At 46.1% G+C, this 27,500-nt stretch overlaps 1 protein-coding gene across 5 annotated transcripts in view; it reads left to right on the forward strand.

Moving 5' to 3' along the window:
* The window catches only part of pcdh17 (protocadherin 17), a 67,419-nt gene that overhangs the window by 25,841 nt on the left and 14,078 nt on the right, over nt 1-27,500 (forward strand). For 3 of the 5 annotated variants that reach the window (XM_056607275.1, XM_056607277.1, XM_056607278.1), the window contains 2 exons: nt 2,125-2,183; nt 3,186-3,358. In XM_056607275.1, the coding sequence (XP_056463250.1) occupies nt 2,125-2,183; nt 3,186-3,358 (232 nt within the window). The remainder of the gene's footprint in view (nt 1-2,124; nt 2,184-3,185; nt 3,359-27,500) is intronic. The other 2 variants (XM_056607276.1, XM_056607279.1) reach the window with 1 other exon arrangement.

Genomic DNA, 27,500 nt, shown 5'->3' on the forward strand with positions numbered 1-27,500 from the left:
GTACATTGAGCACCGCACTTTTTTACGGGGAGTGTGAATAAAAGAAACCTCCCGGCATAATTTGTAGGACTTGCGGTAAATGCGTTTTGGCTAAATGTAGTGGGAGACCGGTGACCCTGCAGTAAGGTTCTTAGAGCATGGATATTGGGTTGTGGTTTGAAGTACTTATGCTGATTCAATACACCATAGTGTTTGTGGTTCTACACGTTTGAGTTGTGGTGTTCAGTGGTATAATGGTAATGCGAGAACACACCCCTATGTTTCCATACTGATCTAATTAAAGCCAGCAACTGCCCTTGTGGGAATTTATTTACCCGCTAATTATTAACACACTGATCTCCTGCCTTTGTTTCTGTTTACGTTGTTACATTTTTTTTGTAGATATCTATTTCTGTGTTTGCGTTGCCATGGCTACGCTCCGTGTGGTGCCGTGACGACTTGGGAGAATCACCCGTGTCTCGGAGCTCTCGGGATCTGAGTGGCATTTTCATCATCTTAATTAACATGATTAAAAGACTAATATTCCCTGGTAATAACCCACAGGGAGGAGGGGGAGAAAGCCCGACACAAAGGGAGAGAGGGGAGGGAGGGGAGAGGGAGGAGATAAAGGTTAATGCAAAGAGAGGAGAGAGAGAGGGTGACAGAGAGCGGGAGGAGAGAGGGAGAGGAGCTAGGAGGAGGAGAGAGAAAGAGAGAGAAGAAAAGAGCATGTTATAAAAAGAGGAACCCAGGAGGAGAGAGAAGATAGACGCTTTTGAAAAGAGGGAGAGAGGGGAACAGACCATGGATCAGACCAATTGTGTTGGGGGGGGGGGGGGGGGGGGTGTGTGTGTGTGTGTGTGTGTGTGTGTGTGTGTGTGTGTGTGTGTGTGTGTGTGTGTGTTTGTGTAGAGGTTGAAAGAGAGATAGAGCTGGAACAAAAGAGAGGAACAGAGATGAGGGAGAGAGGGGAAAGATAGAAGTTAACAGAAGGAGGAAAAGTGAGGGAGGAGGCAAGGAAAAGAAGAGAGACACACATGGAGAATAGAGGTAATGACCGAAGAAAGAGGAGAATAGAGAGAAGAGAGCAACAGGGGGAGAGGAAAAGGAGGGAAAGACCCAGTTTGACTGAATGAAATACGAGGGGACTGTTTGAAATGTTTGTGTGTGTGTCTTAGTTTGTGTGTGTGTGTGTGTGTGTGTGTGTGTGTCTGTGTGTGTGTGTGTGTGTCTGTGTGTGTGTGTGAGTGTGTGTTATTTTTGATTGATGAACATTTAACACCCGCTTAGTGTGACAGTCTGACTGAAAGATAAATGTGTGTGTAGTGTGTGTGTATGTGTGTGTGTGTTATGGTATGGATTTATGCAACATGAATCCTTTGTGTTTTTGGTACACATGTGGTTGTTTTCTGAAAACCAAGTGGAAGAAATCAGAGACCCAGGAATCAGAGTCCTGCTTCCTCTGGCAATATAAATATGAGAACAAAACAAAGGAGTAGAATGCATAGCAAGTTAATTGCACATATATTTATATATATGAACAAACACTAAGCAAGGTCACGGTGTAGTGTGAACTGTGATTCATTCAGACTCCCAGGCTCTACCTTTTCATATCTTTTCCCTGGGTCATGTCCCCACCTCCCTTCCCCCAAGAGACAAGTATTCAGTTTAAAGTTCATCTCTTTCGCCCGTGGTCAAACTTCAAATAACCTCTTTTAACAGCCTGCAGTTCATCATCACTACAAGTTGGACTTCTCCAGAAGCATCCTAGCCATATAATGTATCCAATAATAGCACACTCTTTTATCTACCCAAGTATACATCATATAGACATTAGATAGTGTGTATAAAGAAGGTGTGGTATGAAGTATTCGTATTAGGATTATTATTATTATTAACGATCATGGTCAGAGGTTACATTTTCTTATATAACAAAGACAACCACACATCATAGAGTATTCCGCGAAAAAGGATGTATGGATGGCGTCTTATGTTGGAGTGAATCTCCAATTCCTCACACATACAATCATCAATCCCACCAACATAAAAAACACCTGGTGCTCCACCTCTGTTGTCGTCCCCCGTGATAGTGTTCCCTCACTGACTCCCCCTGTCACTAAATTGTTCTGTCCCCCTCCTCCGCAGACGGACAGCTTCCCCACTGAGTCCAACTACATGGGCAGCCGCCAGCAGTTTGTTCAGAGGTAAGACTTCAAACCACACCGGCCGTGGCCACCTTGAGGCTGACAGCGGAGCGCTTGTGAAACCCTTGCCTCCACCGGCTGCCGGTGGTGTGTCTGTGTATGTATGGAGATGTATGCTGTATTAAAAGCCCATCGTCTGTGTTGTCAAAGGTGCTGCCAAGTGCTATTACAACACGGCGCTTAGGGAATCCCTTGATCGTTATTCTATTTTATTTTTTGCAAACGTCTTCTATCTTCTGTTTCTTGCGAGTTCCCCCGGTCCCTTGTGATCGCAGGCTCTTAAGAGTAATGGGTTAGCAGAGGATGTTTTCACTCCTGATAACGGTAAGACTTGTGTGGAAGGAAATATGGGATAATAAAGGGATATTATAATTGAGAAAAGGCTTTTATTTACTTGTGATATGGGTTTTCAAATTCATTGCTGCTACATCAAATCCTTCAGCACAAGGACCAAAGTGAGGCGGAGAACAAGAGATGATCGACAGCAGTCGAGTGTCTACAAACATTTTAGTGCTGATAGACCGACTAGCCCATCATCATTCAGTTACTTATCTCGTATTTTCAAATATCTTATTCTTCCTCGACCTCCCATTCCGCTTCGTTTTTCACTACCGTCGCCCCCTTCAGCACCTACTCGTCCCTGGAAGGTAGGCTTAAGGTGAGGAATCTGTTCCTTCCTTCTTAAGGTTTCTCCCTCTGGGCTTTAGTTTTTCCTTTGAGCCTATTTGAGGACTTAGGGCAGAGTAGCGAGCTCTTTATTATCCCCACAGCAGTGATTCATAATCCAGGTCGCACTACAAAAAACACCAAAACAAACATTTAAAAGCAATAATAAAGATATGAAGATAGAAACCACAGAAACATTCAATAACATCGGAACCGAAGCAATGCCAACCCACGGGTGGGAGTGTGCTGTCATGCGGGTTCTCAGAGAGGACAACGGGGGGGACACGAATACAATCAAATAAATAGACCTGACCTCCCGCGTCTCTCTCTCCCCAGCAGCTCCACGTTTAAAGACCCGGAGCGCGCCAGCCTGAGGGACAGCGGACACGGAGACAGCGACCAGGCAGACAGCGACCAGGACACCAACAAGGGCTCCTGCTGCGACATGTCCGCCAAGGAGGCCCTCAAGATGAAGGCCACCGGCGTCAAGCCGCCCCCTCTGGAGCAGGGTGAGTCCGAGACTAGCCCCACACTACGTCGCCACAGCACAGGCGCCCAAGGGCCACTGGGAGCTGTACCGCCCCCTGCTTTTGGTCTGAGTCAGTGCGTGAGTCAGTGCGTGTGTTAGAGTGTGTGTGTGTGTGTGTGTTTGCATATGTGTGTGCGTTCCAGAGTGTATGTGTGTGTGAGTGTGTGTCCGTTTGCGTGTGTGAGAGTGCATGTGTGCAATGCAGTGCATGCGCAGTTTATTTGTCTCTGTTTCTACATCTGAATTCTGAACACGTCGTGCCTTTATGAAAGCAGACAAGGCCATTACACTTTTATAAGACCCTCCACTTCAGGCCCCCTCCCCGACTCTCCAGTCCCTAGCCCCCTACTCCACTCTGAAACATTGATAATGGAACACGGATAACGCAACTTAGCTCTCTAGTGGAGCTGCATGGCACCGCAACGCTAAATATAAATTATGACTGCAAGCGCTCCGGCTCGGGCAGATAACACATGACACATGTAGAGCAATAATAACTCAGATAGAATTTTCCGATGGGACTCGCGTCCTCCCCCCGCCCCACTCTCTATCCATCTTCTCCCTCCTCTCCCCTCCCTTCCCCTCCCCCTGACGTTGGTTGTCCTCACAGTCTTACAAGACAAGGGAACATGGTGCCTTCATACGCTGGCATAGTGTCTCTCTCCATTCAGCTGACGGAGATATTCCCTGAGAAACTCTGAGACACGACGAGCCCGCACAGCGAGACAGAGACAGGGAGCGTCAGTCTGAGGCCAGTGAGTGGATCTGGCAGCAGACGAACAAAGAACACGGGTTCTCCTTAATGGTGTTATTAATCCACCAAACAGACGGCGCAATGCGTCCTCGCCGAAGGACAGCCTGGGTTGGTGCGAGGCAGCGTTCTGCAGCGATGGTGTTTGGCTCGGTTCTCCACCAGGTTTCAGCAGAAAGGACCGGCTACACTCTGGCAAGAGGGATTGGCCAATTATAACACTCCATATGTTTGTCATTCCGAAAACGGTCCCATGTAATGGGCCGTGCGGGGCAGGAAGAATCACATTTGTACATGTGGGGACGGAGCGGGCGAGGTTGGCGGACAGGCTGGGCCAGATTAGACGTAGGCGCTTCTCCACCCGTCTGGCTGCCAAACCCCTCCGTCTCCCACCACATCCACCCGTCTGTGTGTTCTCTATTAGCCTCCTGAAGAACTGCTGTTCACAGCCCAGTGCACAGGAGAGAGTGCACGTGCATGCACATGCATGCTGACACGCACACTCGCATGCGCTGTCAGGCACACTCATACTGGCACACAGTGTCTCACGCGCACACACACACACACACACACACACACACACACACATACTGACAAACCCATTGTCTCACACGCAAACACACACGCTGACACACAAAGTGTCTCCGACACACACACACACGCTGACATACACAGTGTCTACCAGACACACACCTACACGCACACACACATACACACACACACACACACACGCAGACACACACGCTGACACCCAGTGTCTCACAGACTAACATGCTGATAGACACAGTGTCTCCCACACACACACGCTGACACACACAGTGTCTCCCACACAGACTCACACTCACACACACTGAATTACGGTATCTCACGCTGACACAGAACCACAGAACCACACACACACACACACACACACACACACACACACACACACACACACACACACACACACACACACACACACACACACACACACACACAATCACAAGGGCAGTGTCTCATATACACACAAACACACATGTACAAACCCACACACACTCACACACACATTCAGTCTGCTGGTATTGTCACAGCGTTTCCCATTGGCGTTTCCCATAATCCTTTGCTGTGTTCTCAGCTTGTTTGGGGAAACCGATGAACGTGAGACCTGACGGTTACTGCCAAGCATCTGGCTTTGTTTAACCAATAACACACCACTGTTTGTACTTGGTGTGGGTGTGTAGGTGAATTTTGTTTAGGGTTTAAAGCTGGCTAGCGTGAGCATTTCTAGGAAGCAGTGATCACAGGTGTGCAATTATGTTGATGTGTTCATGTGGGTGCATCTCAGTGCATGCTGCATGCTAGCCAGGCCTGGCTTTCAGACGTTGTAGCAATATAGGTAGAGTAGGGAGATCAACACAGTGGTACAACAGTGCTTTGGATGAGTTCCATGTACTGTTTCACATGATGAGTAACCTCCATCTCTTCAAACCAGACTCAAACACAGATATGTTTCTCTCTCTCTCTCTCTCTCTCTCTCTCTCTCTCTCTCTCTCTCTCTCTCTCTCTCTCTCTCTCTCTCTCTCTCTCTCTCTCTCTCTCTCTCTCTCTCTGGCTCTAGGGACGTTGTGGCCTCATTCAGAGTAACAACAACAGCAGTAAAAGTGAACAAAGCAAACAGTAACTCCATAAGCACCCTCAGTCTCTCTCTCTCTCTCTCATCCCAGCTTCTATCGCCCCCAGTCTGGCTCTCTCTCGCTCTCCTCTCTCTCCCTACACCTCATCCTCCATCGCCCCACTTCCCATCCCGACCCCTTTTACTCTCCCCCATAAATCTACTCCCGCCTTTCTCCCACTTTTTTCATTGTAGCCAACCTTTATTTAAACAGGTAGGTCTGCACACAGCCACCTGGGGAGGAACACAGCAACAGGACACTCGTAAAAAGTCCCAGACAAACAATAAAGCACTGCAAAATAAAAGCCCAAAGTAAAAAGCAGGGGTCATATAAATGAGCGAGTAGGAAGGTAAAGGCGGTGATACCCGAGCCAACCTCGGAAACGGTGATCCATTGGTCACGCAAACACCCAGCAGTTCATGCTCCACGCCGCGGTGTCCCTCGCTAATTAATTGATTAATTGGGCTTGCCAAACTGGTCGAAATGTCTTCATTAAGCTGAAGCATATCAAATGCATTTTTTTCTGGGGTGGTTTTTAATTGGTGATTAATTGATGTGCCTGCAGAGACTGAAAGCAAGAACAGCTCGAGGAGAGAGCGGGGAGCGGGAGATAACGAAGGCGAGAGGAGAAGTGGCCATCACACAGGGGTGAAGGGAGGGAGGGCACGGAGGCTTGTGGATGACCTATTGTAATTAGACTGTGGTGCACTGCGATAATCACATCGCTTCACGCCTCGCTTGAGAGGGAGGAGGATGTATATTGAGATGATGGCGAACGATGGATGGATCAGTTGATACTGATGGACGATAATTATGGATGAGGATGGATAATAACGGTTGATAATGATGGCTTATGATGGATGAGGATGGATGTTAATGCTGAAAGGAAAATGATGGACGATAATTGATGATGATAGATAGTGATGAATGGATAATGATGGCTAATTACGGATGATAATGATCAATGGATAATAATGGATTGCTAATGTTGGATGATAATGATCAATGGATAATAATGGTTGATAATGATGGATGGATGATGTTGGATGAAAATGATCAATCGGTAACGATAGTCGATAATGATGGTAAGGATAATGTTGGATGAAAAAGATTAATGAATAATGATAGTCGATAATGATGGTAAGGATAACGTTGGATGATAATGAGTGTCAGGATAATGTTGAATGATAATGATAAATGGATAATGATGGTTTATAAAGATGGATGATAATGACCGTAAGTGACAGAAAATAATGTATAATAATGGTTGATAATGATGATTCATGATGGAGAATAAGGGCTGATTAATGATGGAGATTGAATGGATGAAAAAATTATAATGTGTCCCGATTCAGCGTCCCAGTAGAAGGTGGTGGTATCATAAAAAAGAGTCCCAAACAAACACAGCACCTTTCTCAACGTGTTCAGTTAAATCTGCATGAGATCCTACAACTGTACGCACACACATATGTATGCACAGTCATTCACAAACAGATTATTGCATAGACTGTGGCTGTTTACACTGGGTGTTATTATTGGCTGTGGAACAGTTGGCTGTGAGGATATGTTCATCTCTGTCCTTCTATTGTTTGCTCTGTCCGTACATGTGTGTGTATGTGTGTTTATTTTGAAGTGAGCGGATGTTCTGCAGATATTTTCTTTAATTGTGACAATTGAACAGCAGCAGAGGACTGTTGGTACCTGGAGATGTCAGCAGGCAATTATATTAGTCTAAACCTGATAGGCTATTAAGTGCCTCACTCTCTCTTGTTTATTGAAACCTTTTGAAATTTGGTTGTTCCTAAGCGGTCATGGTGTTACGCTACTTATTATCCGTGGCATAATGGCCCATCATAACTATTTGGTGCTAAGCTAATAGCCGTGGCTTTAGACGCCATCATAACCTTCCGGTTCTACAGACCTATCCCTGACATAATACCCCATCATAACTCTCTGGTTCTACAGACCTAGCCCTGGCATAGTACCCCTACATAACTCTGGGGCTGCGGTTCTAGCCCTGGCCTTATATCCCATCATAACTCTGCTGCCTTGGCATAATAATAACTTTATACTAACTCTAAAGGAAGACTCAAAGACGGCCCAGAGGTAATTCACACTCGCTTCCGGCTCCCCTGCCGTTTCAGTCCGACAAGATTCCTGTGCGGCGGGGCGTCACGTTACACACACAGACACAGAGATTACTTCCCCTCTTCTAAATAAATCATCAAACCAGGGGTTGTTTTTCGTAGCTGGATACGTCGGCTGGTGTAAATGATTTCCTCCCTGGCGTCCTTAGTCTTATTAGCTGGCAAACTTAGTAGAACTGCATTAATAATTAAAGGTCCTTCCACAGAGCCGCGGTATGGGGTCAAAGACTTGGCGGGCGGTGGGAGAGCCGTTGTTTGAGAATGATGTTTCCATGACTCCCGCTGGTCCCCGGGGGGGGGTTGGTTTCTGGCGGCCGCAGTCGATAGGGCTCAAGGAGGAAACAAAGCTGTGTCGATTCAGCTCCTGAGCTCTACCCCCCTCTCGCATTGTGAACAAGGGCGCGAAATACCTCCCATGCACAGGAATTTGATGCGATGCAATAACTTTGTTCGTTTACCAAACACTTTTAGTGATTCTGATGAAAGACTTAAGATATGTCAGTCAAGATTTGAGGTAACATCCGTGTATAACATGGAGACACTCATAGGAGTAGGATATGCATCAGGATGCCTTCTATGACGGGCTCCAAGTAGAATGAGATATGTTCTCCCCAGCCACCTCTTGGCTGCTTTTTCCTGAGACCCTGAAAGACAAACTGAACTCATTAGAACACTGGGTCACTTCTTCTTTTCTTTAGATACTGAAAGACAGAGACACTTCCACCCGAGCAGCAAGATTTTCTCTCCTTCTTTTAATCTGTAGTAAGATAATGAGCAAACAGTTCAATTCCCGCTTTTATTTACTGGTCAGAGGACACATCCGATGCCCTTTGCGCGCTCGTAGCCATGGTAACCTCTAATTTTTTTTCCCCTGCCACTGTGGCCTTCAATAACCCTTTATTGCTCTGCGAGGTGAGGCCACTCTTTTCAACATCATTCATTTTTCATGAAACAGATAAATGCAGCCGCTTTCTTTGTGCAGCGGAGTATAGCTGTTACTTTTATTTGTTAAAAGGTTTCTGATTCTCCCCAAGGTGGCCTCCTGTCTCCGACTTCATCTCCCAACTGCAAGTGATCTGCTGGGTGAAATATACACACGCACACACACACACACACGCATACACAAACACACACACACACTCGCACACTGGCTCACACCCAGACACATACAAACATAAACACGCAGGCACAGAGAGGCACACACAATCACAAAAAAAAAACACTCAGGCTCTGTTAACATCTGCATACTCTGTTCTGCTATATCTCTCTACTGCCCTCCCTCTCCCTCTCTATCTCCTTCATACCAGCATCCAAACACATGCATACACACCCATAAACATTAATGTTGTGTGCACATGAAAAAACACACATGGTAAAACAGCGACAAACATTCACATACAAACACACACGTACAGACACACACATGAGTTGCGAGAGGGACTTGGCTAAAGGTGTGTTTACCATGGAGCTGCTGCCAGTAATCACACTTCCACGGTCAGCAGAGACTTAGAGGATCCTGGGGGAACCATCACGTGCAGCATACACACATGCTCACACACATATAGTCACATACAGACCCTGGAGGGACAAACAGTGACTTCTATCAAAGCAGAGATAATCTGTTTTTTCCAACGTTTGCCTGATTGACTTGAGTTAAACTCTCTGCTCAAACCCAGTAAATATTCAAGCATTAGAGTCGGGATAAAAAAGTTATTATCCAAGCTTTAGAGTCTAAATATTCTCGCTTTATGGTCCAGCATAGAACAATAAATATCCAAGCATTCGAGCTCAGCACAGAACAGCAGAGTCCTGATGTCTTATAATTTCATTTTTATCCAATGCTTACTAAGTATTCTGTACTGATTCAAAACAGAAATTAAAAAAGAATGAAAAACTGAAACAAATACAGCATAATATACTCAGTATTTCCTTTCGAAATTTGCATATAAAACCTTCAATTAATTCCTGGGCGGGATAATTTAGTGGTAACAGTGTTCAAAGTGTTCCATGTCCAATCCCTACCTGCTCCGTAATGGCCTGTCTCTGTATTCACTGTCCAACACCTACCTGCTCCATAATGCCATGTCTCTGTATTCATTGTCTAGCCCCTGCCTGCTGCTTAATGACCTGTCCCTATATTCACTGTCTAACCCCTACCTGGTCTTCAATGACCGGTCTCTAAATTCACTGTCTAACCTCAACCTTCTCATGAATGAGCTGTATCTGTTCAGTCTAACCCTTACCTGCTCATGAATGACCTGTATCTGTTCTGTCTAACCCTTACCTGCTCCTAAATGACCTTTCTCTGTACTATCTAAATCCTACCTGTTGCTTAATGAACAGTATCTGTATTCACCGTCAAACCCCTACCTGCTGATTAATGACCTGTCTCTGTATTCAGAGTACGTCTCTCTGGATGAAAGCTTCTGCTAAAAGGGCTGAGTTTCAAATTGTCATGCACCAGCGAATACAACAAAGGCTCTGTGAAGTTTAGCTTTCATTCAAACATTAGTATTCGGGAGGTTAAAAAAAAATGTTTGTTGTTTGTTTGTTTTAGCATAATGTGCATCCACAGCGTCCTCAAAGCAAGGCGAGCGAAGAGAGAGAGAGAGAGAGAGCGCGCGCTTGAGAGGGAAAGGACATTTTGTAATGTTCTCCTGTTTCACACGACATTAAAGTAATTGTTGTGCAGGTTAATGGATGAGCATCTGCCTTGTGGAAAGCTCCATAACAAGCCTGCGTGCAAACACGCCTGTGAACAGGTAGCATATGGCCGAGCGTTAGCGTCGCGTGAAGCCGGCACATCTGTCTGTTTAAACGTGATTAATGGGGGCCGCAGGCGCCGACGTTGGCCCCCTACACCCAATCCTAGTCGTCTCAGCGAGGCGGCCGCCCTGGGGGCCTCTCGTGGAGCCGATCATCTGGTCGACGCTCTTGCTCACGTCCTCCTCCAAACCACAGCGCATCTGTCTGTGGTGCTCAACCCCGTCACCATCCGGAAAAACCTTCCATTCCTCTTCTTCATGCCTTTTCTTTGGTGTTTCCGCACTTTTGTGGCAAGGTTTTGCGTTTTATCTCCCCGCTGTCCTCCCAGTCCCGGGTGTTTGCAGAACAATGGGCCCACTTCACCCCACTTCACAAAGCGAGAGCTAGTCGAGTGTCAGGTGTGTGTGTGTGTGTGTGTGTGTGTGTGTGTGGGGGGGGGGGAGACAGAGCCAAGCGCTTGGAGCAGCAGGGTGCTCTCTCTCCTCCTGCTGCTGATGCTGCGCGCCATGAGATGGAGAGGATTTGTCCCTCATCCTTTCATCTTCCTCTGCCGTCCTCATCTCCTGCCTACTCTCCCATTGGCTGCTTGGCAGCGCCGTCATCACTCGCCGCTTTCCTGCGGGGGCCGAGATGAGAACAATCTGCCTTTCAGACGAGTCCTCCCAGAGCTATCACTCACTCTGACTCCGTGTGAGTGTGTCTATGTGTGAATCATGTGCCTGTATTTGTCTTTTTGAGTTGGCACCCATCTGTGTGGTCACAGTGTGAGTGCATGTGTTTTTGTGTGTGTGTGTGTGATTGAGTGCACCATCCTTGTTGCGGTTTGCCATGTGGTTGTGTGTGTATTGCGTTTGTTGTGTCTTGTGCTGAGGGTCCTACTGTGCTGTTGTGTTTGTGGGCACGTATGTAGTGTGTATGTAATGTCTATCTTGTGCTGGGGGCTCTTAGTGGCTGAGGTGTTTTTTGGTACGTATGATGTGTGTATCGTTTGCTGGGGGGTCTTAGTGGCTGTGGTTTTTGTGGGTATGTATGTAGTGTGTATGATGTGTGTATCTTGTGTTGGGGGGCCTAAGTGGCTGAGGTGTTTGTGGGTACGTAATATGTAGTGTGTGTGATGTGTGTATCTTGTGCTGGCGGGTCTTAGTGGATCAGGCAGAACCTCGCGGCTGGAAGGCGATTTGCGGCTTAGCTTACAGAATCCCGCAGAAAGCCTCAAATCTTTTTTGGGCGGTGGGAGGGGAAAATGTCACAGTCAGGATTTCTTCACTCTCTCATTATGGGAGATTTACAGGATTAGTCTCTTTTCTTTCAACACAAACACTTTTATGAAATTTCTTTGTTGTCGCCATGGCTGTGACGACGGAGGCCCATGTCTGTCCGTAGTACTCCAGTCAGACCCACGGTGGGTCCAGACACTGACCCCCCTCAACCTGGCAGACCCAATGCTGATGGATGGATGCGCTGTTTTAATTAGGCATCTCAGATCCATGTCATCAGGAGCAGGTGGGGTTAAGACTTTCTTGCTTAAGGATGTTTCCAGGTAGACTTTGGACATTGAGGATTGAACCCAGAAGCTTAAGGCTGGCGCTGGAATAGCCTTACTACCAGGCTGTCTTGCCTGTGCAGCACGGGTAGGTTGGCGTGTTAGTGGTTGTGAGAGGGACATTTGAAAGGCTGGAAGTCCCCCTATGAGGAGACACTGGTGTCTGCCAAGGACGCTGTAATATGGCCTAATGCTCCACACACTGAATAACAAACAACACAAACAGAAGCAGTCAAAATGAAATGCAGGAAAAGGCCATTACTAGCCGTGAAGGGAGAGTCCTCTGGTGATATATTAAGCCGTGGCATGTAGTGCGGGAGGATTATTTCAGTCAGAGCCGTGGAGAATTTAAGTGAAAGTATTTTTGTATTAATGTCCCATTAGCCGCGAGACACAACAGTTTGTCCGGGAAGTTACTCTTCTATTCATCGCTCTTCATCCTCCGGTCGGGACGACGTACGGATGCTAGCCGTGTTCCACTGCGCGCTCTGGGAGTCTGGGATTAGCGGTTGTTTGTGCTGTTTGTGTGATCTGGAAGAGGAGCCCTTGCTTTCTCTAAGATCTTGGCAGCAGGGGAACTGCCGTTTTCTTACGTTGCGTTTTTCTATGTTTGTAGTCAACACATGCACACAGAACTGCTGCTTTCACTGTAAACACAGCCGCCCCTCCCCTGACCCCTGTACCGACACCTCCCTCCTCCCTCCACCATCCTCATCTCCACAAGCGGCGACTCCAGTGAACCAAAACCCTGCCAAACCGGTTTAACGACCCGCACGTCTTGTCCTCACCTGTGACAGCGGTTTAAAAGAAACGCTTGAAAATCCAAACACGTTTCCCTTGGCTTGTCGGTGTTCAAAATATTGAGAAACCAACTCTTGGCACAGTGAAGAGAAAACAACACCCACTGTTATTCTTATTCGCAACAGCACTTAAAAAAAAAATACACCGTTGTTGGTAAGCGTTCATAATAAATACTTTTACAAAAGACATTGCAAGGGGTTCACAGGCCAGCTAGAAGTAGCCACGGCGATGTGAGAGTGACGAAGCGCCGTGTGAGTGTAGCCCCTGCTGTGTGAGCGTAGCCCCTGCTGGGTGAGTGTGCTGTAAGTGAGGTTGATGATCGCTGGACGTATGGAGGATGGCGCCCCAGGGCCTGCTGGATGCATTTGCAGGCTCAGACACACTGAGCCTGCCAGACAGACAGCAGAGGCTGGTACCCCTCCGGGGAGTTGTCTGTGTGTGGCTATGGGTGTGTGTGTGTGTGTGTGTGTGTGTGTGTGTGTGTGTGTGTGTGTGTGTGTGTGTGTGTGTGTGTGTGTGTGTGTGTGTGTGTGTGTGTGTGTGTGTGTGTGTGTGTGTGTGTGTGTGTGTGTGTTTGTTTGTTTGTTTGTTTCTATGCATTACTTTGTGTGTGCTCTGTATGTTATTCTCAATGTAAATAAGTGTGTTTGTGTGTGTGTGTGTGTGTGTGTGTGTGTGTGTGTGTGTGTGTGTGTGTGTGTGTGTGTGTGTGTGTGTGTGTGTGTCTGTGTGTGTGTGTGTGTGTGTGTGTGTGTGTGTGTGTGTGTGTGTGTGTGTGTGTGTGTGTGTGTGCCTGCATACATGCATGCACGAGTGTGTGTTTCTGGGTAAGTACATTATGCATGTCCCACAGTGTATGTGCAGGGTGGGTGGGTGTGTGTGTGAGTGTTCTCAGCAGGTATAACACGGTGTCCAGCGCAGCGGTAGGGAGATTAATAAAACATTGTCACTTCCTGGATGCATGCCACCCCCCCCCCCCCCCACACACACACACACACACAGACACACACACACACACACACACACACACACACAGCACCCCACACGCCATCTGTCCTCCATGTTAGGACAGCGGGACACTTTTCTATCTGTCTGTTTGCATGTGTGTATTTATGTGCGTGCATGTGAGTGCATGTCTGTGCATGTGTGTGTCTGTTCCTATATATTTCTGTGTGTATGCTCTGGATGTCACTCTTAATGTCAATAAGTGTGTGTGTGTGTGTGTTTGTCTATTTGCATGTGAGTGTGAGCCCCTGTGTGGTTATAAGGGTGTGTGTGTGTGTGTGTGTGTGTGTGTGTGTGTGTGACGTGTCCGTAAACATGTAGTCGTGGATATTTGAGAAAGAGCAATCCAGTTGTCATGCATCCAAAATTGTTCCTTCACACGTTTCTTATTTGTCTCCTATTTCTCCTCATCATCGTTTACTGAACAACACTTTATAATAACATTCTGCCCTGAACAATGGCAGACTAATGCATCCAGTGCAGGCTTATTAAGCATCTAATGGCTTGCATGCTTTGTCTGGTTGTGATGTGTTGTAACGCAATATTTATGTAAGATGTTACTTTTATGTGAGGAACAGGTGTGTATTCTGGTGTATATTTAGGCTTTTTTGAAGAGGTGTTGAAGTGGCTACTCTTACCAGTGAGGTGTCTGCGCTTCCCATCTGAATAAGTATTAGGATTGTAGTGTATCAGTAGTGCTGTATTTGCGGTGTTGTGTTATGTTCCCACATTTTTATATGTTTATTTCGACACACTGAAAAATACAACACATTTCAATAAAAGGTGATATGGGCCGTAATACAGGAGCAGGTACAGGTTCAAAGCAGGGAGACAATGGCTCAAGGTTGACTGTATGACCAAATATATTTTCAACAATGTTGAACATATAACATTGCATATTAAATCCTTATGATTAACCTTGGTAACACTTATTAATCACGTGCATTGAGGATATGGGGTAGGAAGAGAGAGGGACGAGGGATAGAGTAAAGGGAGAGGTTCAGCTTTATTAAACAATTAAGAATTCTTATGGACCTCTCTGAGAAGAGGTGGTTCTGTAGTCAGCCTTGCTGTAATGTCTGAGGCAGACAATGTCAAGTGTCCTTAAGATCTTTCTGGCCATGTTTGTGTGTAACTGTGTGTATCTGTGTGGGGGTGAGTGTGTGTGTGTGTGTTTATGCACTTGCTTGCCAGTGTATCTTTGTGCGTGCGTGTGTCTGTGGGTGTGGGTGAGTGTGAATGCCTCAGGTCATACATTTGCATTTCATTTGCATCTCAATCATTTAATGACTTGATGTTTTGCTTATGTTATTCCATATTTTACAACATGATAAGTCAAGTCAAGTCAAATTAATTTTTAAAGCAAATGTAAAAACAGCTCACGCTGACCAAAGTGCTGTACAATTTAGAGCAGGCAAGTAAAAAACAACACGACTAAAAACATAACCATCAGCCTAGGCAACAGTACACACATTGGTTGTGCATTGGTTCAAATCATCATAGGCATAGGGACAGCTAAACCCATATCAGGCGGATCCAAATGCTATAGCATAGAAGGAGGTTCTGAGCCTGGACTTAAGGGAATCAATGGAGGGGGCAGATCTGACAGAGAGGGGGTGCTGATCCACATCTAGGGGCTGCAACAGTTAACGCGCGGCCACCCCTGAGCTTAAGTTTGGATCGCGGCATAGCCAGGAACAAGGGGTTATGAGGGCTGCCCATTCATGGCTAACAGGACAACCTTGAAATCGATACTGGTTCAGAATAAGTGGAGATAGGCTTGAATAGAGCTAGTTTAGCGGGGCTAGAATAGGGCTAGTGGGGCGAGGCCAGATTCGGGCTTGTGTATCGGGGCTAGAATAGGGCTAGTGTTGGTAGGCCAGAATAGGGCTCGTGTAGAGAGGCCAGAATATAGTGAATCAGCCAGAATAAGGCTAATGTAGTCTTTCTTCCGGTTACCCACCAGGAGCCTGGCCAAGTCATTGCCGGTAATGGCTGCTAGCTAGCATAACGCTCCGTGTATGGATGGATATCATTAAAGGTTTTGACGGTAGACCTACTGCTACACTTATTGATACTGCTTATCGATCCAATACTTTAACAGTACTCTTATTCTATAAGATAACTCTTTGAGCCCTTTCTTGCACCCAGTGCAATTGATTTTCTACACCGAAGCATATATCTTTGCTAGTTTGCACCCGGCGCAAACCTGATTTCCCCCCGCAGCAAACTTGCGCCACTACTCTTGCGCCCTGAGAGGCGTGTCGACAAAAAGCAGAGGGGCGTGTTCCATCACAAATGATACATGGTGCTATCTTACAGATCAATAAAGCAATTGCGCCACTGACCGGCATAGACCTCGTCTAAATGGCCTAGCGGATAGCGCAGTTGGTGTCCCAGAGGGACTACATGAATGAACAATGTAGTAGGCTATGCCATGCGTTTAAATAATAATAATAAAAATAATAAACTCGAGCAAAGTATATCCCAGCCTTCTAAAACAAAATCTCGTTTTAGGGTAAATGATAACGATGGCTAAATTATTCGGGAAAAATGAGCTGATACATTTGTAAAGAGTTGTACTTTTAAATCACTGCATCTGCAAACACCGTACAGCAAACACATATTTTCTGGACACAGACATCGTGTACAAGCCCATAACTTTTAGGATTGATGAGTATTTCATCGTGAGAATACATACACGTTTTACCGCGAGTGAGTGTTTAAAAGAATGAATGAATGTGGGTGATGCTTGGTGCGTGTGTGGATCTAGCTGTTAAACACACGCAAACTAACATGTAACGCATTATAAAGTCCATGGCAATGTATATTAACGGGGCGATACATGCATATCATGAACATACGTCGATAAAGATAATGTATACAATACTGGTAAGAAATCAAATTATGTTTGTTAATGTATTGCCACACATCATTAAATAGAACCACAGTAACGGCCACAGGTCAGCATATAACATCTCTTTGCCGAAATTTTCATGACGACTCTGTTTCTGAAGTTGTAGAAGAAAACGCTATTCCATGTTTGAATGAGGCCTATTATTTTGCCATAAACTGAGCCATTTGAAGTTTGAAATTCATGTGGTCATGCATCTGTCTCAGCAGAGACTGCAAACGCACAAAATATCAACTGGTCAAGTTCAAATGCGCTGGCTCTTAAAGGGTATGGGAGATGGAAGCCTCATTGGTTTGTTGCACGTTATGTCCAAAACACACCTACGGGCTTCAGACCAACCCATTTTAGATTTGCGTCGGGTGCTAGATTCATTTATCCGCCGGTATAATAGCAACAGCGCCAGAGATCCGCCCCCAAAGCTACTTGCGTTTCACGCTTCTCACTTGCGTTTCAGACCGTTAAAATAGGGCCCTTAACCTATTTGACCCTCAGACACTTCATGTGCAGATTGTTCTTCAAAATAAACCTAATTATGAGGATGCATTATGAAAATGAGAATGTTGGCTATATCGTGTACTGTTTGTCTACTTGTCTAACAAATTTTGACGTAGCCCCCTATCTCTTCACAGTGTTACCGTTTATCACTCAGTATATGCACAAAGGTATCAGACTACCGTACATGACACGCATTATAAGATTTGTTCATCTGAATGAACAAGATCCGAAGATCTGAATCCGCAAAAAGACCCAAACTACTAGCCCCCCGTCTTGCACACAGGTGCTCAGGGAGAGAGATCTCTCTTAGATTGGGATGAGCGAAAAGGCATCATTGACGAATGCTTAAATCGAATTGCATAATAAAAACAGAGTTGGTGGGATAAAATGTGCAAGATAACGTTTATGTAGCAATAATAAATAATACATATATTTTCTTTGTTTCTCAAGTACAGAGGGCAGAGCCGATAAAGTCGGAGCTTATCGATACTACGGTAATTAATAATTTGTTCTCAGGGCCTGTTTAATACCAAGGGTACCCATCCCTAGCTCCAGGTGTTACAATCTGATTCCTTCTCGCTACCTCTCTGATGTAACCTCCACATCAAAGACAATGCCCCAAATACATCTTACAAATCAATTGTTCTTCTGCTGCCAGAGTCCGTAATTGATGTTTATATAATTTGCCATATGTTTCCTAAGATCTCTGTACAGGAGCAGTACAACGGTGGTTGTATTTGGTGGTGGTGTGCTTGGTTCAGAGTAACGTCAGCAGCAGCTTGAATAAACATGACTTGTAGGCTGTAGATGTTTGTAGTTTAAATATGGGGAAGCAGTTTGACTTGGGATGCATCTACTTTTTTTCTGAGAGATGTGTGTTAGTGTGTGTGTTTGGTTTTGTGTCATTGGTGTGTGTGTGTGTGTGTGTGTGCGTGCGTGCGTGCGTGCGTGCGTGCGTGCGTGCGTGCGTGCGTGCGTGCGTGCGTGCGTGTGAAGGGGGAGTTGATGACATAATGTATGTGCCATCATGAATATAGATTAGGCCGTGGAGGGTTTGACTGGAGGAACAATGCTTTGGCTTCTGAGGACACGTCCTATAACGACTCCTTAGAGGGGAGGAACAAGTATGTGTGGGTTTGTGCATTTGCGTGTGTGTGTGTGTGTGTGTGTGTGTGTGTGTGTGTGTGTGTGTGTGTGTGTGTGTGTGTGTGTGTGTGTGTGTGTGTGTGTGTGTGTGTGTTGCTCTCTTGATGGTAGAGCAAAATGTTATGTTGCCCACGGCTGTGAATATTTGTGAGCACTTGTGAATATTTGTGAGTATTTGTGTTACCCTGAGGCACTGGGTCTTCACATTGCACTGCATTAAGGACACAAACTGTGTGTGTGTGTGTGTGTGTGTGTGTGTGTGTGTGTGTGTGTGTGTGTGTGTGTGTGTGTGTGTGTGTGTGTGTGTGTGTGTCTGGGTGATAGGGGGATGGCTATGTGTTTGTGTGGGGCTGTGTTTGTGTGTGTGTGTGTGTTCACATGTCTGTTTGTGTCTGTGTGTTTGTGTGTTTTCATACGTCTGTTCTTGTCTGTGAGTTCCTTTTGTTTCTGCATTCGGTAATGTGTCCAAACCACTGTGGCTTATGCTGTGTCCGGCCAGACCGCCTCCCCCCACTCCCCTCTGCCGCGGGGGTCTTTAGATGTTCCCTCTGCACCAGAGATCAGAAGAGGGCAGAGAGGAGATGTTAAGATCTTTAGAAGGGAGAAGAGGAGGATACAGTTGGTAAAACTAGGATATTTTCTAATGTTTTGATGGGAGAATAGAGGGACAACGCAGACCATTGGGAGATTTTTATATCTTTATCGAGATGGAGGGAGGCATGAAATAGCACTATGAGGTGTTATGATCTTCAGATAGGTGGTGAAAAGGAGAAATTGAAGAGCACCAGGAGATGTTTACATCTTTAGATGGGAGATGATAGGGAGATCGAGTGAGGAACATTGGAGGATTATTTGGACATTTAGATGAGAGGGAGGTGGTGAGTGTTGGGAGACGTTGAGACCTGGGAGTGCCAGTTTTTTGTTTCTTTGTTTTTTTGTTTCTTTTTGTATGAATACAAATTTTAAATTGGTGTAGATGTCGGATCAGGAGAAGGCTGCACATGTACAATGTCCAAGTGGTTTACATTACAAGTGCATAGAACAATACATAAAACAATATAAATAAAACTAAACTTGAAGAAAAACGTGACAATGCACACTATAAACCAAACCATAGCACAGGGTGTTGCCCCAGAGATATGAGCAGCAGCAGTAAACAGGAGCTGAGCAGAAGCACAGAGATGAGGGATAAGAAACAAACAGCAGCAGAAAGTAGAGGTGGGAGGTGGTGAGGTGCTTGCTTTTTCACACACATGTATACACACAGTAACACACATATAAACACACAAAGTGGTTATCACATATAGATGCAGAAAAATTACAATCTCTCGCTCCGTCCCTCTCTCTCTCTCTCTCTCTCTCTCTCTCTCTCTCTCTCTCTCTCTCTCTCTCTCTCTCTCTCTCTCTCTCTCTCTCTCTCTCTTTCTCTCTCTCTCGCACAGACAAAAAGACACAAACAAACACACACCACACACACACAGCATGTGATCCATGCTGTGTGGGTGTGTCTGGGGAATCTGGATATCTATAGATGCTACTGATGCTATAGTTGCTGTATGCTACAGAGGATATTGAGGTTATATGAGAGAGAGAGAGAGAGAGAGAGAGAGAGAGAGAGAGAGAGAAAGAGAGAGACACAGAGAGAGAGAGAGAGAGAGAGAGAGAGAGAGAGAGAGAGAGAGAGAGAGAGAGAGAGAGAGACACACACACACACAGAGAGAGACACACACAGAGAGACTATTAGATATACTAGATGAGGGAGACTATGTGTGCCTCTATGTGGGCTGTAACTGTGAGTGGTTTCCTCCGATAACCCCAGTTTGTTGCTGTTTGATCCTGGTAAATTAAGATAAGAGGATTGGTTAATTAAACTGTCACATGGTAACTCTATGAGGGATTGCCATGCCAACGCTCTTTTAATTGGCCGACTCTCATTGTCCCGCGGCGGGCTCCTGTTCCACTACCGAGGGGTGAGGCAGCTCCCCCGGTCAGTGTTATGAAACCAGTTAGGGAGGAGGGGTAGGAGGGGGGGAGCTGATTTGATTTGGACGTATCCAGTTGGGACCCGGGCGCCAGAGTAAGCCGAGACGCCGCCTGTTGATAAACTCTCAAATCAGATGGAAACTCTGCTATCATGTTCAGCACCAGATAATGAGACACATCCATCAAAGCTGGTATCTTGACCACAAACTATTCCACTACATAGTGTTTGTACTCCATGGTGTTTATACCTCGGGTTAATGGACTGTGTTGTTGTTGCTAAGAAGTAGTGGCGAGAAAGTTTTTGCGCGGTGGCTGAAAAACTATTGAAGGTTGTCTTGCCACTGCTATTTAAAGGAAACAATGTGGGGTAAGCAATGCAAACTTCGTGTCTTAACTGCTGGTCACAGTTTCACTTCCATACTGTAGTTTTGGCTGCTACATGAGGATGTAACAGTCACCTGTTGATTATGTCATCTGATGATGACATCAGTTGGTCCCTGCTGGTCTCCCATGGTCTGACTCTGGTTTATACTGGTCTCTACTGGTTTCTTCTAAATGATCCTGGTCTTTGCTAGTCTCTAATTGTCTCCGCAGGTCCCTCCTGGTCTCTCAAGGTTTCGACTGGTCTCAGCCTGACTTGGCTAGTCTATGTTGGTCTCTGCTGGTCTCTGAGGTCCCATACACAAGGGTATAACAACAACAGATCCATTATGGAGTTGTGGTGGGGGCTGGGAAAGTAAACAATCATGTGTGATAGACGTTGCTTTAATGCTGGTGGGTGTTTCTTGGAAACCGTCTCTCCACGTTAAAGCCCAGCCTCATTAAAAAGCACAGGCTTATCCTCTGGGTCTATATTTATGTTGTTTTTTATAGTTTTTCTAAGAAAATAATGAATGAGAAATGTAGTCAGTATAATGATACAGATTTGTTTTTGGATTGCAGTGTTGTAAGATAGTCTGAGCTGTTCTACAACCCCAACCTTTGACAGAGCGAGAAGACGTTGTAGTCCTTGCAGATGAGAAAGTACAGTATTTAGCTTTCTACCCCCCTGTGACTTTAAATTAATATAGAATGTGCATATGCTGCAAACGATTTTGCAGCATTTGTAAATTTGTAAACATGTTCTACGAGCGAAATGCACAATTAAATTAACACATTTGATTGAAGCTGAACTCTGAACAAAGTGGTCTAGTATGGATTATGGTAAAGGCTAGCAGGGTATGTAGATGAAGTTACTGGGTAAGCATGGCTAGTTTTGCGGGAGCTAAATTTAGCTAGAGCATTAGCATGGCAAGTGTTGCATGAGCTAGCTGAACCTACTGGGTTTTGCTTGGTCATTGCTTGGGGAGATAGCTTAAGATGTTGGGTGAGCCTGATTAGTGTCACATGAGCAGCTGAAGCTCCCGAATTAGGATGGTATATAGGTGATAGCTGAAACTACTGGTTAAGCGTGGATAGTGCTAATCAATCTCCTGGATTAGTTTGGCTAGGGTTGCAGGTGACATGAAGCTAATGGGTCAGTAAGGCTGGTGTTGCGTGAGAAGTCTTTTGGTGTCATGGTGCTTTAGGCTCCTGGGTAAGTATGGCTTTTGTCGCAGGTCATATCTGAAAGTGACTAGCATGGCTAATGTTGGGTAAGTTAGTTGTTGCTACTGGGTTAGGAAAGGGTAGGCTAGGCTAGCACGGCAACATACTCTCATCAAGTGATCCTGGAAACAACCGTCCATCTGTCCCAGAAATTGATCACAATCTGGCTTGATTCAAACCAAATCTGCTCCCAGGGGGGTGGGGCCTCTGCCTCATCTCTAAGCCCCTCCTCCCCCTCCTCATCCTCCTCCTCCTCCTCCCCCTTCCCAAGAGGACGAAGGAGGATCAAGTTTTTCATCCACGTTAAATCTCCTACCCTAGATTGTGATGATGCTGCTCAGGATAAGTCTCTGTGTGGGCGCGTATATGTGTGCACATGCGCGTGTGTGTGTGTGTGTGTGTGTGTGTGTGTGTGTGTGTGTGTGTGTGTGTGTGTGTGCGTGTGCGTGTGTTTACTCTCTTGTGGAGATGAAAAGGCAAAGCAACAGTAAGCTACAGCAGCACTGCATGCATCATGCATGCTAGCTGTGTCTCGTTAAGCGCTGTAGTCGTAACCAAGACAACTACATCAGCATTCAGGAGGAGTGACGCTTCCTGTTTCCTGTTTCAGTGAGTGATCATCCTGCCTCCAAATCAACAGCCCTGCATACTGACCACTTTTATCTTGAACTACAGTTGTGTGAGCCAGAGTGTGTGTGTGTGTGTGTGTGTGTGTGTGTGTGTGTGTGTGTGTGTGTGTGTGTGTGTGTGTGTGTGTGTGTGTGTGTGTGTGTGTGTGTGTGTGTGTGTGTGTCTGTGTGTGCGTGTGTGTGCGTGTGTTTCAGTATCTCGTGTGATGAAGTGAGCTTTCCTCTGCAGCAGGGAAAAAAAGCGAGAGAGAGAATAAAATGTGAGAAAAAAGGAAAGATAATCAAAATGGTTGAGAGAAGATCACCTCCATTGCAGGCTCCTTCTCCACTGCTCTGGACTTACATATAGTTTATGACACACACCATGCACATGCAAACACACACAAACACACACACACACACACACACACACACACACACACACACACACACACACACACACACACACACACACACACACACACAAGCAATATCTCACAAGCACTATCTCAAACGTAGATGCAAACACACCCACACACAAAACACACAGACATACACACGCATAGACAGTATCTCACATGCACATACACACACAAACTTACACAAACACACTCGCTCAACATGCACAAACGCTATCACATACACACCAGGCATGCGTGCACAGCGCTGGTGTCCAGCTGTTCCATCGACAGGACAAGCAGCTGAGCATCCACCCTGATTGTTCGGTGGCCAATCACAAGCCATCCAGATTGTTCACTGACCAATCAAGGGCCACCAGACTGCTGCCAGGCTGCATCTTCCACCCACTGGCTTCAGATTCACCTGCACCTGTGGTTTTCTCCCACAGGGCTGCTGTGTGTGTGTGTGTGTGTGTGTGTGTGTGTGTGTGTGTGTGTGTGTGTGTGTGTGTGTGTGTGTGTGTGTGTGTGTGTGTGTGTGTGTGTGTGTGTGTGTGTGTGTGTGTGTGTGTGGTTGTGTGTGTTGATGCGTACTTGAGTGGTGCCCGTGTGTGTGTAAAGGCAGGGGTGCATGTGGAGTTTGGACATGGTGGTCATCGGAGTGGAATGCGGAGCCAAGATTGAGATGTTTATTTTTTCTGATCGGAGAGGAGGGGGAGAAGAGGATAGGGGGTGAGAGGAGAGGGGGGGAGAGGAGGGAGATGAGAGGAGAGGGGAGGAGAGGGCTGAGACGAGGGGTTTGAATTGGACATGGGGGAGGCAGAGAGGAAGAGATGAGAGGAAAATACAGGAGATGTCAGGACAGGAGAGGAAAGGATAGGGACGGAAATAAGGTGAAGATAAGAAGAGGAAAGGACAGAGGGGGAGTGGAGGAGGAGCAAAGAAAGAAGGGGAAAAAGTGGAAGGCAGAAGGGGGGTAGAAGAGACGGTGAGCAGTGAGGAGAGGAGATGAGGAGAGATATGTGTTGTTTTGCTCCCCGTGTGAAGCCATCCAGCCGAGCCTCACCGCCACCATTTGCATTCATGACATTTCCCTGAGCTTACTGAAGCTCACAGTACGCTACTCTCCCACCTGCCTGCATGCATGCACAGCTGTGTGGGTATGTGTGGTTGTGGGCTTTGTGTACTAACCATTATGGTACAGTGTAAGGCAGATCCTTTTAATGTGAGGTCCACTTATTAGGACAATATTAAATTCATTACCGTGTTCTATCGTGTTGTAATTAGGAGAACTTACTGTTAAAATTAGATTGTTTGGGAGTGTAGCTTACATCACATAGTTGTGGAGAGACTGTGAAGAGTTCCGGAGAGAGGTTGAGTGATTGAGAATGATGGAAGGTGATGAAAAGATGAAGAAAGAGATGCAGAAAGGTGGAAATAAGATGCTTATTCTTGAAAAAATAAATAAGAAGAAATGGAGGAAGAGTGAGAAAACAGTGCACTAAAGTGCCTTGCCTGGTAGCTGAATCGTATCAGTGGGATAGTGTTTGTGTGTTTGTGTGCATGCGTGCGTGAGCTGTTGTGTGCAAGCATGTGTGCACGTACCCACATGCGTCCAGGCCCCCCTGGACTCCATTAATCCTGAATCTAACAGACTCACTGCTGAGGCTGCCTTTGATCTGAGTCTCTCTCCTCTCTCCTCTCTCTTCTCTCCTATCTCCTCTCCCAGCACGCTGTCCTCTACTCTCCCTGTACTCATCTCTTTTCTCCTCTTTCTACTCCTTTTCCGTTCTCCTCCCATCGCTTTTCTCTCCTCCATCGTCTCTCTTCTCCTCTCTTATATCCTCTGCTCTCTCGCTCCTCTTGTCTCTCCTCCCTCTCCTCCCTCCTCTCTCTCCCCTTTCTCCTCTGATTTGCTCTCTCTCCCTCCACTGTCTTGCCCTTCTCGTCTCTCCTCCCTCTCCTCCCTCCTCTCTCTCCCCTTTCTCCTCTGATTTGCTCTCTCTCCTCTCCCTCCTCTCCTCTGCTCTCTCTGTGTTGAGGATGAGCCAGTTCTTCCGAGGTTTCCTCCTCCTCCTTCTCTGTTTCCTCGTTCCTTCAGGAATACTCATCTGTTTGTTCTGTTGTCGCCGTGTTCATTCTGTGTCCCTCATCATATGTGTGTTTACCACGCAGGTGTGTTTTTCACCAGCTCTGTGATTTGTAATTTTACATCTCTGAGCTCGTATAATCTGGTCCTCATCCTCTGTAATCCCTCTGATCTGGGACCCTAATCTCCCAGCACCTTATAGATTTAGAACAGGCAGGGACTGCAGAGCTGTCTGTAGTTCATGTGTGATCCCAGTGGTTGTCAAGACCACGTGATCCCCGGTGACGCGTTTCCTCTTCCTTTGTTCTGATCTTAAGGGGAACTAATTGGGTTCTTCTTCAATAACTAGGATTGCATCCCAATGCTTCGCCCCCCAATAGTACTGTGTTCTTAAATATATAAATACATATGAATATATATATATATATATATATATATATATATATATATATATATATATATATATTATATGCATAAAATAAATACTAAATACTTTTATTTTTTAATAATATATATGTACTTAGAACAGGTCCAGGAGTCTACTTGCATCACAGTCTGTGGAGCAGATGGGGAGGCAAAGCCAGCGTGAATTAGAGAGCAAGATGGAAAAGGCTTTTCTGTTTGAAATCATTATCCCCCCCTGATGGGCCCACTAATAGAGCCTTATTGCATTTCCGTCAAAGACTTTCCCCTTAATCGAATCACACTTATGAACAAATGAGTGAGTTTCCAGCGTGCCCGCCATGCATTCGTCCACACCCCCCAGCTCACGAGCATGCGGCGTCTAGACAGCAAACCATGAGGAACGTCAATGCTAACTCAATGAAAAACAAGACTGGGATCAGGAGAGGAGAAGGAGGGCGAGGTCAGAGAAAAGGTGGAGATCGGAGAGGCGGAAGAGAAGGTGGCATGCATCGGAGGGAGGAGGAGTTAAGAGCGGAGGAGAATGCTTTCAGAGAGGAGGAGGTGTGGGTGATCAGGAAGGAGGTGCTCGTCGAGCCCAAAGAGGAGGAGGGAGGTAGACTGATGTCTGAATGGAGGGGAGGTGGCGATGCTTGAAGCGGTTAATCCATCCCTAGCCAGCTATGCAGCGAGGGAAGCCTTTAGATAGGGGAGGCGGTGTGGTCCCACCTCCTCCTACTCCACCTCCTCTGTCTAGACTGGGCTCGACAGCAGCCAGAACCCACAGGGGGGCCAGGCCATGGCTGGATCACAGCCGCCAGGGCAGAGTGGAAGGGGGTTCTGTTGTTTACACCTGGCCAGGGTTAACTCCCTCTCTCCGTCTCTTGCCTCTCATTCTCCATCTCTCCCTCCCCATCCCCATTTAAAAAAAATTAATTAAGACTTATCTTTTACTGTTTATGATTTATATGTTTTAACAACCCCTTTTTATTTTATTTTTTCTCTCTCTTAAACTCTGTAGCACTTTGAGATTTCTGAATGTAAAGTGTAAATATATTATTATTATTATCTCTCCCTCTTCCTCATTTCCTCTGCATCTCTCTCTATTTCTCTCCCTCTCCAGATATAGCATGTTATTGTTATTTTCTCAAGTGTTCTTTCATCTGAAGGTGTAGCTGTTAACACCCCTCCTCCTCATCTTCCTTCTTCCTGCGCATCATCTGCTGTTTCCTCCGTTGCAGTGCTACGTGTGTTTGTTCTTTAGTAAACTTTCTCTTCTAAATGAGCATGTCCTGTGTGTAGGGACCCCCATTGTGCCCCTCTACCTGTATCGTATCATGTGTGCCTACATGAGCCGTAAGAATGTGTGTGTGTGTGTGTGTGTGTGTGTGTGTGTGTGTGTGTCTGCATGTCTGCGTGTGTGTATTTGATTGTGTGTGTGTGTGTGTGTGTGTGTGTGTGTGTGTGTGTGTGTGTGTGTGTGTGTGTGTGTGTGTGTGTGTGTGTGTGTGTGTGTGTGTTTGTGTATTTGGGTGTGAGCTTTGGAGGCACACAATTGGCTGTCTGAGGTTGGATGAGGGGCCATTTTGTCTTCCCGTGCTGTAAGTAGAGAGGTTTAGAGTTTAGGCTGGGGTGGACGAGGAGGATTAAAGGAACTCCTAGAAAACAATGGAGCGCAGTGGATGCTCACCAACAGGGTGGAAAGAGGCTGTGATGAGGGAGTAAATCAGTTTTCATAATCCGGGGTCAATAATGACTGTTCAACGCTGCCTCAGCCTGCCTTGTTTCAGTCAGAGAGAGAGAGAGAGAGAGAGAGAATAGCGAGAGAAAAGGAG

Source organism: Gadus chalcogrammus, chromosome 14 (assembly GCF_026213295.1).
Source record: "Gadus chalcogrammus isolate NIFS_2021 chromosome 14, NIFS_Gcha_1.0, whole genome shotgun sequence".
NCBI lineage: Eukaryota > Metazoa > Chordata > Actinopteri > Gadiformes > Gadidae > Gadus > Gadus chalcogrammus.